This window comes from Acanthochromis polyacanthus, chromosome 14, assembly GCF_021347895.1.
Source record: "Acanthochromis polyacanthus isolate Apoly-LR-REF ecotype Palm Island chromosome 14, KAUST_Apoly_ChrSc, whole genome shotgun sequence".
Classification (NCBI taxonomy): domain Eukaryota; kingdom Metazoa; phylum Chordata; class Actinopteri; family Pomacentridae; genus Acanthochromis; species Acanthochromis polyacanthus.
Genome location: NC_067126.1, coordinates 22,902,825 through 22,920,952, shown reverse-complemented (window position 1 = coordinate 22,920,952; position 18,128 = coordinate 22,902,825). Strand labels below are relative to the sequence as shown.

The window sequence follows — 18,128 nt, the reverse complement described above, 5'->3', positions numbered from 1 at the left end:
AGTATTGTAAGCATTAGTTTTGGTCTCCCGTCTAATTCATAGTTTCCCCTGTTTGCTGACCAATGTGCATTTTGAAGGCAGGCAGCAGATGTGGTTCCATTCTAAACTATATATATATATATATATATACACAGTGCCTTGTGAAAGTATTTGGCCCCCTTGAACTTTTCAACCTTTCGCCACATTTCAGGCTTCAACATAAAGATATAAAATTCTATTTTTTTGTCCAAGAATCACACCAACAATTGGGACACAATCGTGAAGTGGAATGAAATTTATTGGATATTTTAAACTTTTTTAACAAATAAAAAACTGAAAAGTGGGGCGTGCAATATTATTCAGCCCCTTTACTTCAGTGCAGCAAACTCACTCCAGAAGTTCAGTGAGGATCTCTGAATGATCCAGTGTTGTCTAAATGACTGAATGATGATAAATAGAATCCACTGTGTGTAATCAAGTCTCCGTATAAATGCACCTGCTCTGTGATAGTCTCAGGGTTCTGTTTAAAGTGCAGAGAGCATCATGAAGACCAAGGAACACACCAGGCAGGTCGAGATACTGTTGTGGAGCAAGTTTAAAGCCGGATTTGGATACAAAAAGATTTCCCAAGCTTTAAACATCTCAAGGAGCACTGTGCAAGCAATCATATTGAAATGGAAGGAGTATCAGACCACTGCAAATCTACCAAGACCCGGCCATCCCTCTAAACTTCACCTCGAACAAGGAGAAGACTGATCAGAGATGCAGCCAAGAGGCCCATGATCACTCTGGATTGAAACTGCAGAGATCTACAGCTGAGGTGGGAGAGTCTGTTCTTAAGACAACAATCAGTCGTACACTGCATAAATCTGGCCTTTATGGAAGAAGTGGCAGAAGAAAGCCATTTTCTCAAAGATATCCATAAAAGTCTCGTTTGAAGTTTGCCACAAACCACCTGGGGAGACACACCAAACATGTGGAAGAAGGTCTCTGGTCAGATGGAAACCAAAATGGAACTTTTGGCCCAATGCAAAACGATATGTTTGGCGTAAAAGCAACACAATCTCATCACCCTGAACACACCATCCCCACTGGTCAAACATGGTGGTGGCAGCCTCATGGTTTTGGGCCTGCTTTTCTTCAGCAGGGACAGGGGAGATGGTTAAAATTGATGGAAGATGATGGAGCCAAATACAGGACCATTCTGGAAGAAAACCTGTTGGAGTCTGCAAAAGAACCTGAGAACTGGGACGGAGATTTATCTTCCAACAGGACAATGATCCAAACATAAAGCCAAATCTACATGGAATGGTTCACAAATAAACGTATCCAGGTGTTAGATGGCCAAGTCAAAGTCCATACCTGAATCCAATGGAGAATCTGTGGGCCAGAGCTGAAGACTGCTGTTCACAAACGCTCTCCATCCCAACCTCACTGAGCTCGAGCTGTTTTGCAAGGAAGAATGGGCAGAATTTCAGTCTCTCGACGTGCAAACTTATAGGACATACCCCAAGCGACTTGCAGCTGTAATTGCAGCAAAGGTGGCGCTACAAAGTATTAATGGAAGGGGGCCGAATAATATTGCACGCCCCACTTTTCAGTTTTTATTTGTTAAAAAGTTAAAATATCCAATAAATTTCATTCCACTTCACGATTGTGTCCCACTTCCCTTTATATCTTTGTTTTGAAGCCTGACAATGTGGCGAAAGGTTGAAAAGTTCAAGGGGGCCGAATACTTTCACAAGGCACTGTATATGTGTGTATATATATAGTATATATATATAATATATTAAATCAATTATTTTTTTAGAGTTTTAAGTTTGTTTTTTTGTGCACATCATTAACTTAGGAGTCATGTAGACCCCCTGAGTCCAAGGCTGATGTCCATAACTGTCACATAATTTTATAAGTTTTTGGTTACAACCAAAAAGATATGTCACATATCTTTTAGGACGAGACCCCAGCATCCAAATACTCGGTCAATATGGTGGAATCCAAATATTAATTTTGAGATCCAAATATTCGGTTACGATTTGATCCGAATATTCGTCTCATTCCTTCGTCGTCTCCATGACATGATATTATATTTTTACAACACATAGGAGCTAGTTACAGACTGACCCCTAACACTGTGCTGGCTGTCTCTTCTTGTTTTTGCTGCAGTGGATGGCAGTTTCAGTCTGAATAAACCCACAGAGCATGGTCACAAATTTGTGGGCAAATTTTTGGGCCACAATCTTTTTGTGTTATTTCATTTAAAAAAAAATAATTCAGTGTGTGACTCAGGGAAAACTTTGCCCTTTTGCCTCTATCTAGTGTCAAACTCTGCATATTCATCATAAGGACACTGACAATAAGGAAAACACAACTTGGAGTGTTACATTTGGCTTGAAGAGTGTTAAGTGGTTGGTATCTGTAATACATGAACACTTTTTATCCACAGAGCCTGTTGGTACTCGATGTCAAAGACTGAACGTGGATATATCTTGTTTCTAAGTGACCCAAACTTTTGAATGGTAGTGAAGTTAACTAAGTACAAATACATGACTAAACCATAGCTGTATTTGTACTTAGTCATGCATTTGTACTTAATAACACTAATAATTTTTTTTCCCTATTTTGTCATGTATTTTTCTACTGAGTCAAATCCACTCAACTTCAGTTTGATATTATCTCAATTAAACAATCAAATAAAAACTTTCTGAAAAATTATAAAAACGGAGTTACCTGTTTTTGCAAATGAACTTCTTCAAATACAAATGACTTTCAGTTTGAGATTTTTCAAGCTATTTGGTTCTTCAGTGGTAGTGGTTTTTTGTAATTTTTTTACAACTAAACTGTCACTGTGCTGTTGTGAGTGTAAATATATAACAGACACAGGGGCCCTGGCTTTACAAAAATTTGTACGTGCCATTATATTTTCTCTTGGAATTGTACAGTTTTATTGTTTAGATGGCTCTCCTGCTCTACTTCACTTTCCAATCAGCTGCATACATTATAGAATACTTCTCAGAATACATTTGTTGCTTTACTGTGTCTTTATGTTCTAGTTGATGGTCAGTTATGCAACACTAAATGAATAGAATTGATTATTTACTACCATGAACTTTACTACAGTGCACTTGTCCTCATTCTTTCTTTCAAATTTATACAAGGTGCTGCAAAATGGAATCAGATCATTAATAAGAATGGTTTGTGTGAGGTGCTGTGATCATTACAAGAATGTGTGAACATACAGGTGAACAAGTGAGCTGCATAATACAAAATAGAAATTGAATGTGATAAAAGTGTTGATGTTTTATTATCAGATTGGCTGCAAGGTGACGGTGCTTGCTCTTCATCTATTTTCTGGCAACCAACTATTACTGGATCCTGGTAGAAGGACTCTACCTCCACAGTCTCATCTCATGGCTTTCCGATCAGATTCCAAATACCTCTGGGGCTTCACGCTCATCGGATGGGGTAAGCAATGAAAGTACATTTCTCATATCACGCTTATGACGGGATGCCACATGACTAAAGCATTTAAGGCAATTCTCCTATTGCTTCAGCTTATATAACACCAATACCTTAGTAGCAGAGGTTAAATTTGCAAAACAGCCATGCCATTTTTTGATTGTACAGACAATACAGTGCAATAATATGTATAATACTGTGCATAATACTTTTCTGCACCAATCCACAGAGGAATTTATTTCTGACCTAATATTTTATCCCTCAGTAGTGGTAATTGCCCTGTCTTCATTAGCAATTTTGCCATGTTTGGTGCAGGAGAAATCAAAGACCATTTCAAACTCATTCACTTTGTAAAGCCATTATCTCACATGTCATCATCCTCAAGGTAATTGTGTAGTTATAAAATGATTAATGACATTACAGCAAAAGACTTTCAGAGTAAATATTTTGGCATTCCTCGTAAAAAGTCTTTGTTCTGTCCTTGCACATTTTTAAGACAAGTAGACAAAAGGTTTTTGTTCCTTTCTCTGAAACCACATTGACACACAGGAAGGAAAAAAGGGGTCTTTATATGAGCTTTTTAACTGGTCTTTGTCTATTAAATTTGTTGTTCATTGTGCTGCATAGTGTATTCTATTTAGAGAAACCCTCATGCATTGACAGGACTTTTTCCTGCTTACAATGGATGTCTATGGGGGGGACTATGCATGAACTGCTCAACGTACATTAAAGGCAATTAATCTGTGTGACTTTATTTAACAGATATATAGTATTTTTATTAGATTTTTGCCATTTGATAAACAAAATGACCATGATGTGTGAGTAAATGAAACCTCACTAAACAAAACAGTTAAAAAACACATTCTTTTCATGTCATTCTCATCATTTTAATACTGGTCCATTCCTTTGGTACTAAAGGAAAAATCTGTTTTGGGGGAGCTGAAAATGACTCTGCTGGATGACCCCTATTTGAATGACATTCAGATAGAAAGATCGAACACTGTGGTTAAAATGGAATGCAGAAATGCTACAAGCTAGGTAGCATCTATTAGCTTGTAAACTGATGTGTATAGACTGGATATACATGCAGAATATGAAAGCAGATATGGCATGCATTGGTTCACGAAACCTTTTCATCATTTTCTCGTCTTTGACTTGGCAGTGGTTGTGTGTCTGTGTGTCTTTGTGTGAGCACATCAGAACATACATACACAAATGGAAGCCCAGTTACAAAAACTTTGCTATGTAGCACGAATGGTAAATAATGAAAACACACAGTACCTCCAACTTGCTTCTGTTTTGTATGTGGTATTCTGAAGATGAAATGCATTTTTTGACACATGATGCATGTTCCTCTTAATTTTCTTCCTGAAAACACAAATTACTTTTTCAGCTCACATTTTGTTGATGGGATGAAAGCAGCTACAGATAGAAGGGAAGCATTTTTTTTATCAGTGACTTTGCCTGAACTGCACCTCATTTTCATTAACAAACTTATCCATTCTGCCATATGTTGAAGAGGTAGGCTTTCCAGTGCCATTTGTTGTGTAAATTTCTGACTGTATTCAACATTTGTACCTTCATTTTAACATGTAAATCTAAAAAATTTCTAGTTGGTCAAAAAAAAAAGCTGAAATCCTCCTTTTCATCAGCAGGTACTATCAAGCGCTCATTGAGCAATCAATATAAGCTGTCAGTGAAATAGCTCAGCGACGACCAAGATCATGATTACATCTCTGCACTTTCCTCATGCACCCACACCCTCTGTTTCTGCTCCTCTCTTTCTCCTTTGAGCTGCAGATAAGATGGAGTTCATTCCAAATGTCTTAGCAGAATATATATTGAAGATGGGGAAATGCTTATCACATAATGAAAATTTCAGTGATTAATTATGCTAACCGTAATGGAGCTGCCCTATTTAAAGGTGTTGTTGGCAGAATGATAAAGATGACATTTCCCCTAAGGGATCTGGCCTAGCCACCGTCAACATTCTATCTCTTCCGCTGATGAAAGTGTGTTTTCAAAAAGCACCAGGAGTGATTTTCGTTTGCACTAAAATGCATTTTAGAAGCTGTGTTAGATTTCAGGGGTTATTAAATTTTGCAGTGATCTATATCTATTAATGTGATTTCAAAATTGTATTCGACAAACAACAACAAAAAGTCACCCCGTCACATTTATTTTCTGGTGTGTAAATAGTCTTTTTTAATCGTCGTGGATTGCATCCTGTATCCTTGACTCTTACAGATGTAGCGCTTCTTCACAGCGGTCTTTACCTCATTGTACCTCCCAGATTGTTCAGATATTTGCTAGTGCAATGAAGATGAGCCTAGAATTAAAATGTAGGTTAAAATTACACCTTTAATACTCAGTATTAAAGGTGTATCATCGGACAAGGAGAGCAGGGAATACTTCTGGAGCACAGAGGGATCGAGTTTGGAGACAAAGTCAACATTGAAGAGGTCATCCGAGCTGTGAGGAGAATATCACAGGCGCTGCAGCCTTTAGAGAAGAAGTAAAGCTTTCTGTTCCCCACTGGATCAGAATAAGTGCTACAGAAAGTCTAGAATCATGTAAATTTTGAATCGCTGTGAGGAGGGATGTCTGTAAATTGTCCTATGTCTGGGATAGGTCATTGTTTTGACAATGACCTATCCCACGTGGTGATATCACCTTTGAGTGTTTATCCAAATGCACTTTTTAATGATTCTGTTTTTGAATTCTCAGATAACGTGTCCAGGATCCCCAATGCTTGTTCTACTACTGTGTCAAAGAAATTAAACTGCTGCAGTTTTGTTATTGGAACTCTGATATTCCTTTATATAGTTGTTCATAGTTGCCTACCTGGAATGAATATAAACATTTTGGTGAAGTTTTTTTGACACAGCTCAAAAGTGTTTTTTCGTTTTTGAAAATTTCATGTGATCATAAAAAGTTACAAGTGCTCCAAAAATGTTGGAAAAAGTAATGCGATTAAAAAAGTGTGAAATTTTGACCCACCTGTATGTACTTTAAGAGCCTGTAACTTGGAAAACACTCATGGTATGATGGTAAAATTGGCTGACTTCATTAAATATACTCAGGTGACAGACTGAGTTTTCTTGGACTATCCCCACTATTATCGACTTTACTCTATGGTTTCAGTGTTGTGGCTGCTAGGTGTAGCCTGTTGAAGCATCTGAGCATAACAAATCTAAACGTAGCCAAACCATTTGGAGCTGTTTCAGAGAAATAACATAGTAAGTCTTAATGTCCAGTTTGATAAGTTCATTCACAGATACACTAAGACTGAACAAATCGGTAGTGGCATTTGTGTTTTAATAAATGATTTATAAACTGATCGAACAAAAGTGGAGTGAAAGTGAAAATAAAAACAACCCACATAACTTAGGAAATCGTACCGGCATGAGATAATTTAGCAAGTTATGCATCTTAACTTTCCACTGATTTTTAAATAAAGCAGCTCCATCGTATGACCTGAAATGACAGCAAGAGTGAATATTAATGTGTGTGTGTCGTTTGTTTCTGTGATGCAACCGGTAGCATTGTGTCATTTTAGAGGCAGTGGAAAGAACCAAAACCTCCTACAGACAGAAAAATACTCTGTGTGTGCTCGGCTTAAAGTGCTGCCCCAGGGAGTGGCATTACTGCTTCTTTTAGTCACACATCAAGGCTGGTGGGTAGGAACTAGGTCATGATGTATGAAGGTGTAATATGAGTTCCATTATGCCAGCAATGTGAGAGATTGTTTAGAAATTTGTAGGATATGTGCATGGGATGCTTCTAAGGAACTGTATAGGATTATTAACGATGATGAACTTCAGTGATGAAACTATGATACAGATCTTTGTGAAGTGGCTTCATTGTCCCAACTACCTAGTGACTACTTAGACCAATAAGTGAGCTTTGACTGTTTAGAACACTAAAAAGCATTTTAATAAATGAAACATAAATTTCAGCCTGTCTCCTCAGAAATTTTCACAACAGCCTGTGTGGTTTCCAGTCCTCTTAAGATGCACATACGTTTCTTGAATATGCTCAACCAAAACACCATCATATCTATACTTAAGTGTTGTAATGTGTTTGAAATGCAATGTGAAATGGTGTGACAAGAAATGTGACAGTAAACAACATATAAGGTGCAGCTTGTCTGTTTTGTGTATTTTCAGGTGTTCCAGCTGTTTTTGTGGCAGTGTGGGCGATTGTCAGGGCAATGCTCGCAGATGCAAGGTGAGACAGCAAGTCACACTTTACCAATCTGAAAGTCCTCGGTCACGTCATGAAAGTTAAGTGACACCAAGATTTTTGAAAGGTTAACAAGTCTACAGGACATGGAAACACACACAGTTCGTGCTTAATTGTGGTGACATTTGAATCGTCAGTGAAATTCAATTAAATAGGCATGGTTTTATGAGTAAATGTTGGAAATTATCTCATCAGATGCTGTCAGTGTGTGAGGGCAATTACTTGATATTAAAAATGAATTTTTCTGCCATAATTACCTAATGTATGTTTGGAGACAACTGGGGCAGCACTGCATGAAAATACCCTCCTGCCTACTGTCCTGCACTGTGGAGAAAATATTCTGTTTTGGGGTCATGTGGCAGCCAGAGGCACTGGAGATGTTGCATGGAAGGAGGAAAAATGGATTTCACTAATCAGCAAATGTTGGATACAAATATTAGGAAAGAAATTGGAAAGGAAAGAGTCTGGCTTGTCCCACAGGGCAGCAATGCAACTCTAACATGAATGCCAAGAAATGTATTTTTCTGTGCACAACCTGTGTTTCTGCTGTTCTGAAATCAGAGACTCTTTTGATGAAACATTTCTTTTGACCGTTTCTTACTAAAAAGTCAATTTTCACAATGAAGTTAATAATTTCTGTGGTACCAATTTACTACTCAATCTGCCTCTCAGTAACACCAGTCACTTTCATCTTTACTCTGCTACTTGCTTCTCCTGCTTCTAATCTAATTTTCTCGTGTCATCTTGTATCATTTATTTTTTGTCTGTCACCTGCAGGTGCTGGGAGTTAAGTGCCGTAACGTTAAGTGGATCTACCAAGTTCCCATCTTGACAGCGATTGGGGTAAGAGAGTGAGAGTTTTCTATCATCTATGAATGGAGCTGAGAAGTTTCTAAGATATCTGTAGCTTTCACTGATGTCAAAGGTCACAATGAACTCCTTTTGAACCGGGTCAGTCATTCCAATTTGGAAGACTATTGTGTCTGAGAGTGACATTTTCTTGCCTCCTCATTGAAAAATGCCTCAAGTATAGTGTGCTTAAAAAAAAAAAAAAAAAAAAAATGCACACACTTTGCCTAATTGGGGACTAACAAGCATTGTATTAAGCAACCAAACAGCCTTCTCACCACAGAACATTTATCAACTTTTAAGCACTTTCTTAGTAGGGCCCAAATGAAAAGGTCTGCTTGGCATTCGGGATATTGAGTTGCAGTCTTTGTTACAGCAGAAACACTTACATCATTATACATTTTCAACATGGGAAATTGTTATAGCAGGCAAAGTTAAGAAAACGAGTTTAAATTCTTGTTGTGATAATATTAGTTACAATTTGTAGAGTTTAGTTACAGTAGCAAGAAAAAGTGACTAAGCGGTTTAGAATCACCTGTTTTTCTGCATTAAAGGGAAGAAAATGTGGTTTAATTTTCACCGAAGTCGTAGATGTTGGCAGACACGATGTGCTTGAGCTAGTAGCATGCACATACATTTATATTATGTGCAGATCAGACCTGCACACTGTGAATTTTGGACTATTTCACCCTAAATGCTTCAGCTCAGCCATATTCTCAGGATGTCTGATGCAAACGACTCTCTTGAGGGCCATTCTACAACATGTTCATGGTTAAGGTCCATGCTCTCATTGGGTGACTCCAAATTCCAGATTTTGTTTGATTGAAATATTTTCTAGTATATTTTCAGGGGTCATTCTACTGCAGGGTAATTCATATCTTCCTGAGCTTTAGCTGACGTGCAACAACTTTGACATTATCCTGGAAGATGCATTGTATTTCCCTTTGATTACAAGCTCTCCAGCAATGCAGTCCTAAATTATGATGCCTGCTTCATCTTTAGTACACTGCTCAAAAAAATTAAAGGAACACTTTGTAAATGCATCATATTTCAATACGGGGGGGAAAAAATGGATATTAGCATTGATATGGACTGGATAATGTGTTAGGAATGAAAAGTGCCACATTGTTTGATGGGAATGAAAATGATCAACCCCCCAGGAGGGCTAAATTCAAGACACCCCAAAATCAAAGTGAAAAACTGATGTGGCAGACTAGTCCATCTTGCTGAAATTCCTTGGCAGCAACTCAAAATGGTACTCAGTAGTTTGTATGGCCTCCATGTGCTGGTATGCATGACTGGCGATGCCGGGACAAGCTCTGAATGAGACGACAGATGGTGTCCTGGGGTATCTCCTCCCAGAACTGGACCAGGGCATCGCTGAGCTCCTGGACAGTCTGAGGAGCAACCTGATGGTGTCGGATGGAACAAAACATAATGTTCCAAAGGTGTTCTATTGGATTCAGGTCAGGTGAGCATGGGGGCCAGCTAATGGTATCAGTTCCTTCATCCTCCAGGAACTGCATGAATTCTCTTACCACATAAGACTGGCCATTGTCGTGCACCAGAAGGAAACCAGGACCACTGCACCAATGTAGGGTCTGACAATGGGTCAAAGGATTTCATCCTGATACCTAATGGCAGTCAGAATGCCATTGTCCAGCCTTTAGAGGTCTGTGCGTCCCTCCATGGATATGCCTCCCCACACCATCACTGACCCACCACCAAACCAGTCATGCTGAACAATGTTACAGGCAGCATAACGTTCTCCACGGCTTCTCCAGACCCTTTCATGCCTGTCACATGCGCTCAGGGTGAACCTGCTCCTGTGAAAAGCACAGGGCACCATTGGTGGACTTGCAAATTCCTGTGTTGCCAGCCGAGCTCCACGGTGCCAGTCAGCGAGCACAGCGGGCACTAGAGGACGCTGGGCCCTCAGACCACTCTCTTTGCATCTCTTTCTGATTGTTTGGTCAGAGACATTCACACCAGTGGTCTGCTGGAGGTCATTTTGTAGAGCTTTTGCAGTGCTCATCCTGTTCCTCCTTGCACAAAGGAGCAGATACCTGTCCTGCTGATGGGTTGAGGACCTTTGACAGCCCTGTCAAGCTCTCCCAGACTAACTGCCTGTCTCCTGGAATCTCCTCCATGCGCTTGAGAATGTGCTGGGAGACACAGCAAACCTTCTGGCAATGGCACGCATTGATGTGCCATCCTGGAGGAGTTGGACTGTCTGTGGAACCTCTGTAGGGTCCAGGTATCGCCTCATGCTACCAGATATGACACTTACCCTAGCCAAATGCAAAACTAGGGAAAACAGTCAGACAATATGAGGAAGGAAAAAATGTCAGCGGCCTTCACCTGTAAACTCATTCCTGTTTTGGGGGTTGTCTCATTATTACCCCTCTACTGCATCTGTTGTTAATTTCATGAGCACCAAAGCAGCTGAAACTGACTAAAAAGCCCCCCAGTTACTTACTTGACCAGATCAGTATCCCACATGTTTCACTAAATTTGATGCAATACTTAGATTAAAAAGTGTTCCTTTAATTTTTTTGAGCAGTGTATTTTATACAAAACACTTCTGTTTACATGCAGTGTCCTCCTCCCGGTATACAAAGTGCTGCCTGCTCTTCCAATAAATCAACATCAGTCCACAAAATGATGATGAAAATGATGAAATGATGAAAACATGTTAAAACATATCATTTTACTGTTAGAAGTAGGGGTGGGAACATTTGCAAATTTTGAAAAAGACATGCATATTTTTGATAAGTTATGTATGCGTACATGCTAAAAAACATCCAAATAATGGTGGTGAATGGAGCGTGATTAACATAATGCAAAATCCTATGTCACCTGCCCAACAGGGCAGTGTCCAGTCTGCCCGTGCAATACTGGATCCCCTGGAGTTCAGCTGAGCTCAATTCAGCACGCCAATCACCACTGGAACAACATGGTTCTGGCTCACAGGGTCAGTGCTGGTATGGAACATCAAAGAGAAAAAGCTGACTGAAGGCAATTCACCAGAAAAGCACTTGCATGGAAGTTACCCCATTTGGCTGAGTTTAGTTTCTCAGCCAAGATAAAGCTTGGAGAAAGGAGAAGTAATTGCATAATTACATACCAATACAATAAGTACTAAAAAAGTACATATTGGTATATAGGGTATGTATGCCAGTATGTAGGTAAAGTGCACGTCTGAAAACACTGAATTTTGCTTAGTCACTGTATGTGACCATGAATAACAGCTGTGCATTTGTAGTGTATGAGTGGTCTCTATAGTCACTAAGTGATGTACCTTAACAAAGGCCATTTTAACATTTAGTGTTTTGTCAAACAAATAAATGTTTTTACCTTTCATAATGGGGACAGCTGAAGAGAGACAAGACAGCAGGGAGAGAGAGAGAAGGGATGAATTTCCATACAAAATCACATCAACATAGAAGGAAAGTTCTGTAAACAAAATGTAAGGTTAAATAATTGTCTTTCCACTACTGTCTAGTGGCTTTCCTTGGCTATAAAATAAGTAACAGGCAAGCAAACAAGAATTTTTCCCATTTACCGTAGAAAAAATTAAGAGAAAAAACTGGGTTGGGTTGTTGCCTTGGGCTAAGGAAACAGAACACATTTTGAAAAAGGGTCTCATCACACACATAAGGAGAAACTTCACAGATATTATTCTCTTTAATCACACAAACAATGGAGAATAATAAGATTATCAATAAGATTTTTGTGCCAGAAGGAGTAATCAATGAGCAGTGCAGCACCTCATATAGAAACAAAATAGAGGCAGTGGGCCAGTTCACGAGGTTTAAGGCAGAATCTTAAACCTCCAACCAAATAATCCGGGATGAACAGAACTAAGACCCTAGAAACAGATTGTTGAGAGCAGCGACACCAAAACTGATGGTGTTATCCTGGCTTAAAGGAGGCTGTTATGGCCATCGTATAGCTCAAAAACTTTTTACTGAACACCTCTAAGTTGAGTAGTTTGGCATATTTATATGCTGGTAGCTAAAATGCTAGATTAAGGCAAGGAAATATTGTTGTAATTCATTGACTGAGAGTAGACTAAGACATATCCATCCACCGCCCATCTCTACTCTAAGGAAAATCTACTCATGTCTGCATAATGTGCATGCCCTGTAATACAAATACCACTTGAATATACTCGTATGTCAAATAAACTGCTGTACAGAATATCATATTTTTTGAATCAAAAATATGTGGCATGGATATTTTAGATTAAATGCTTTCTGTAGAGATGCTGTAAGTAGCCACTGGCCCCAATATGTCCATAAAATGCTGTAAAAAATAAAATAAAAGCAATGATACTGACTGACGACACATTCACTTTTTCTAATTAATAAAATATTCCACTGTGAATGAATCAATGTCAGATGCCACAGAAGAGATAATTATGAACAGCATCACTGCAACGTGTCTTCCACTGACACAAGTGAACATAGATCTTCAAGTAGGGACACTTTAAAAAAATGTATGTGGTGCTGAACTCCATTAGCCTAGCTTAGCTAGACTGTATTCCCGTTATAAGGGATATACGGGAATACGGTCTAGCCCTCCTCCATTGACACATTTTGACAGGTTTTCGAGCTCCGAGCAGATCAGACCGAACCAATCAGAGCACCAGAGGCGGGAGTTAACGATGCGACCGCAACAGAGCGAGGTTTCTCTCGTGCGCTTTCCTCTGTTTTGCTCGGGCTGAATTTGTCCTTAAAACCTCAACAAGAAGCAGCTCTTAAAGCTTTTCTTTTTAAAAAGGATGTATTTTTAATTCCGGCAGGCTGTACGATAGAATGCGTAATGCTGCCCTCCACTGTTGAAAGGGAGAGCTTAGATTTTCCTCAGGACCCCTGTACGGCGAAGGAAGCTGTTAAAATTACAAAACATCATGGCGGAAAGGCAATTGTTAGGTCGCTTAGTGATTGCGTCACACATGTGTTACGCTGATTGGCTCTCTCCAATTCAAGCTGTGATCGGTAGTCCCGCCTCTGGGCTAGATTTGGTTCAATGGAGCAGTTCCAGACTGACTTTATGTGTATTTGTAATACACAATATAAAGGCTGTCTGGTCCCCAGGCAAGAACTCCTTGGGGATTACACAACCACAAGCATCTGAGCACATTTAGCCCTGCGACAGAAGAATGCAGCCGTGGAGCTGTTGAACATGCGTGTTTTAATGATCTCCGTGTTCCTGTAAAAAGAGAAAAGGAGCACAGACAAGAAATGTTGAGATACATGGAAGAAACTGGCTTAATGTACCGGTTGAGTCGTAGAATCTTGTCTGCTACAGAGAGAGATTATGCATGCATGGTACTCAAAATGACATTTTCTTCCACTCAACATTTGCTCGCTACAGGTGACACAGTATATGCATGACAAGTGTATGAAAATCAGTCAGGATTAACAATAAACTGTCTCTGGCTTTCATCCTTTATACAATACATAGCCCCACTGCAGCATTCTGCCAGTATTGGAGCAAAGCAAAATTTGGTAAAGGAAAGATGGAAAGAGAGTGTCTTTGTTCATGCTCTGTTTTGCTGCGAGGATCACTTCTGTTGAAGCTCTGAATTACTTATCAAACTGCTTAAAAATTGCACATTTATTGAAAAGTGTCTTCTGACTTGGGTTGTCTGTGCCTGACTGCTGCAGGAGTTAAGATGCCACTGAGCTGTGACTAAAATAATCTCCTGCAGCTTCCATTCAGAGACAGCATGACTACCAGAAGAACTAATGCACTGCTGGTTATAGCTGTCTCTTTAGGTTATACAGTGTTTCAGGAGTACATTTATACTTCCAGATATTTTTGGAGAGACCTCATCTGAATAGTATAATATTTTTATTACCTTGTTAACACATCCTTATGGTGTTTTTTTTGTTGTTGTTTTTGTTTTTTTACATGCAAGCTAAATGAACTGTTAATGCCATGGATGCTTTGAAGCTGCGCTGTTCCAATCTCGGTCTCACACAAAACAACTCTAAGGAAGCAATCGATCCAGGGTTTGGAAGATTTGTGTGGTTGGGCTGTCTGTGTCACTATTCTTCTTCAGAATTGTTTTCTGTTTGGAACATGTGTGGCTGAGTTATAGGTGAGCTGCTGTGCTCAAGCTGCAGCAAGAGGGAGAGGCGAGAGTAGACATAGATCCACATATTCTAAAAGGGTTTCAGGGTTACATCTAAGGAACGATTTTCATGGGAAAAAAAATCCAAGTTTGTCATTTTGATGGACAGAAAAAAGCTTTAGGTGTTGAATCAATGCCCACACAAAAATGGAAAATGATGCATTTCTTGTGATTGCACTACGAGAATCATGGATTTTCTGTGATTTATTAGTTAATTGTTAAACTTGTTACATTCAATGCTTTTTACACTTAAATGCTTTTATGGATTATTTGATGTTACAATATAGTGTGGCAGTAACTCTGGGCCAAAGACAAATGTCCCCGAGGGGCAAAGCAGATCTTGAGCTTGCTATTGATCAGTAAGTAAGCTTTGCAACTTAAATGATGTCAAGTCAGAACTTTTTTTTTTGCCTCAGAGTCTATAGGAATATATGTACATAGCTGTGATTCTCATGAACATTTTACTTCCTGAACACCAGGACTTTCTATAAATTTATCACTACATTGGCCCAGCTTTTATTTTATTAGAGTTTATGAGTCAGTGGTCTCTGTGACTTTGCAGAACGGGTTTTTGACCATAGCTTAAGAATTCATACTGTACTTATGACAACATTTTATGCTAATATCTAATAGGTCAAAATGATAAAGTGATGGCATTTTATATCCAAAAAAGTAAAGGTCAAGTCTGGAGAGAGATATGGATATAAACTGCCACTTGACTGGTTGGCAAAAGAATCCCGCTATGAGGCTGTAATTTCAGTTTTTTAATAATCTTTTTGCCATGATGTTTCTCTATTGTCTGTTGCTGCGTTTATTATTAGCTGAAAATTACTATGTACTGTATTCAATTTCAGTTTATTTACTTAGTATGCACTGTTCATATACTGAGTTTGAGAACTGCATGTACTGAGTTTTCTATTTAAGTATTGTGCATCAAAACTTGATGTCAAAGAACACAGGGTTTTAGCAGTTCTTCTTGTATGGGTAAATATGCAGTGCTGTGAAAAAAACTTCTGCACTAAAGGTACAGTGAGGATATTTCCAAAAGGAATGCCAGTGATTGTTTGATCCAATAATTTTGACAAATTTATACAAAATGTAGAAAACTGAAAATGGCTTTTTACAAAGAAGTATTTGTTGTCTCCACCCTTTGCTGTTGAAAAAGCAACTGTTACTCAAGGCAGATTTGTACCTAGTTTTTAAAGGTGCTTGACTAGCGAGTGGTTCCAAGTGTCTTGGAGAACTAGCCACAGTTCTGCTGTGATTTAGGCTGAGATCGGTGTCTTCTGGCTCTTCATTTAATCCAAAAACTTCTTGATGTTCACATTAAGACTCTGCTGAAGTTATGCCCTCAACTGCAGGACTCCTGATCTAGGAGTTCAAGGTTGCTCTGTTTGAATCTGTATGACTTTGGCTATACAGAGCCAAAGTCATACAGATTGTTTGGATTGTTGTCTTGATGCCTTCATGAATTTGGGAGAGATCCAATCCCTCTCTGATGGTATCGCATGAGGGACAGGAATATAATGCCTAAAGGAAATGATTTATCAAACATTTTGAATGCATAACAAGATGTTTATATTTCTTGTTCGGTAAACTTAGAAACATGCAGAACATTTGAGGAGACTTCTTTCTGTGTCAGTGCATGGTTTGATTTAGTAGATGCGATTATTCTGCATGAATGATGGCAATGATAGTCATCACACTCTGTGATGACCAATACTTATGTAAAGGTGGTCATATGGTGCTATTTGTAAGTTTCTGTTTTAAATATTTTTACCTTTCATTTCACAAATACCGGTTGACATTTTCTGGGTTGTCAGTCAGATGGCACTTTCTCATTAATATTCATTCTAATTCCAAATGAAGCATCTTTTTTCCTGGTACCGTCAAGCACAGCCAGTTTTTATTTTTGTCTGTATATTTATTCATGACAATGATGACGGAAAGAAGAGATGAACAGAAAGTCTCTCAGTCAAATGTGTGCAGCTTCAGAGGAACTATGTCTTTCGGTGAAATGCTTCAAAGCAAACAAATGATATCTGTAGAAAGAATGGTGTTGGCATGTTGCAGGTGTATTCTAAAGCTCATTGAGGCTCATCCAAGTCGGATATAGCATGGTATTGAAAGTGCCATGATTCAGGGGTTCAAGTCTTAAGCTGCAGAAAACATAAGCCTCAATTTGCACTTTTTGAATGACTTTGCCAGAGTCTCATTAACGTCTCTCAAAAGAAATCCTAAAACTTGGCAGAAAAGACAGTAATTTTCCAACTTCAGTCAGCTAAATGCCTCTAATTTCCAGCTTGTGCTATTATTGTCTTTAAAATTTAGCTGCAGCCACCAAAGAGGTTTAGCATTTAATCGAACCTACCAATTCAGACATTAAAGTGCTGTACCAAATGCTCAAAAAATTACCAGAGTTTCTTAGAAGCACACAGTGTTTTGTGTTACCACATCAGAGACATTTCATTATATACTGTTTTTGTTATATAATTTGAGTTTCCTGTCTCTTTTCTTCTGTTTCAGCTCAACTTTCTTTTGTTTGTGAACATCGTGCGAGTGCTGGCCACTAAAATTCGAGAGACAAACGCAGGAAGATATGACACCAGGAAACAGTACAGGTTTGTAGTGAACTGACTATATCCATAGCACAAGCATTTCTTACCATGTCCACGGCTGGATTTTGTAAATTGTGTGTTAAAGAGTCATCCACTGTCTTTCTTTGTCTCTCGTTTTACAGATAGTTGATCTCACAGTCTTTCATTCTTTCATTCTGCTCCACTGTTACTGCTGTTCACGTGTTTATTAAATGCAGTTAAATCAGAGCACCAAAATCAGCAATGTCATAGTGCCCCTATGCATACTTCATGACTGTGGCTCTTTCAGCATCAAACCCACTGGAAAGCATGAATTATTACGAAAGGATCAAAATACGCTGTTCCATTTTTAAAAAAATAAAACAGACTGAGTAGTTTCCTGAGACAGTATTTCATAAAGCATTATTGAACAAGATTATTTTACTGATACAGTGAATGCTGTGATTGACTCAAAGTAAATTGTTCATCACAGTGAAGGAAAATATCAAGAGAACTGGTGTGGCTTTTTGATGTGTTTTTCATATTTTTGGGGCAACAATAGAGCCCTATACAAAGCGTTAAGTTTTATCTCTTTTGAGATGAGGCCTCTTCAGATCCACTGATTGTTGGTTTTTCATCTTTTCGTGGAATTGCTGACAAACTGAAAAATTCAGTCCATCACCAGAGTTATTATTGAAGCTTTTGGATTCATGTTTTTGTTTGTTTTTGTAGGATTATGACTGAAGTAAGTTACACAAAGTCTCACTTATACATACAATACAAATGCAGAGTTCATTGAGGCAAATAGACATGAACACAAGCTACAGCTCCATGCTTAACTCCAACCTTTGCTCTCGCTTTAACCTTAAATGAAGACC

The 18,128-nt window shown here is 38.7% G+C and overlaps 1 protein-coding gene across 1 annotated transcript in view; it reads left to right on the top strand.

Annotated features, from left to right (window-relative positions):
* pth2ra (parathyroid hormone 2 receptor a) overlaps positions 1–18,128 on the top strand; it is a 63,648-nt gene that overhangs the window by 28,126 nt on the left and 17,394 nt on the right. The window contains 7 exon segments of the mRNA XM_022204633.2: positions 3,288–3,308; positions 3,310–3,382; positions 3,385–3,441; positions 7,605–7,665; positions 8,458–8,474; positions 8,477–8,523; positions 17,201–17,295. Coding sequence (XP_022060325.2) covers positions 3,288–3,308; positions 3,310–3,382; positions 3,385–3,441; positions 7,605–7,665; positions 8,458–8,474; positions 8,477–8,523; positions 17,201–17,295 — 371 coding nt within the window.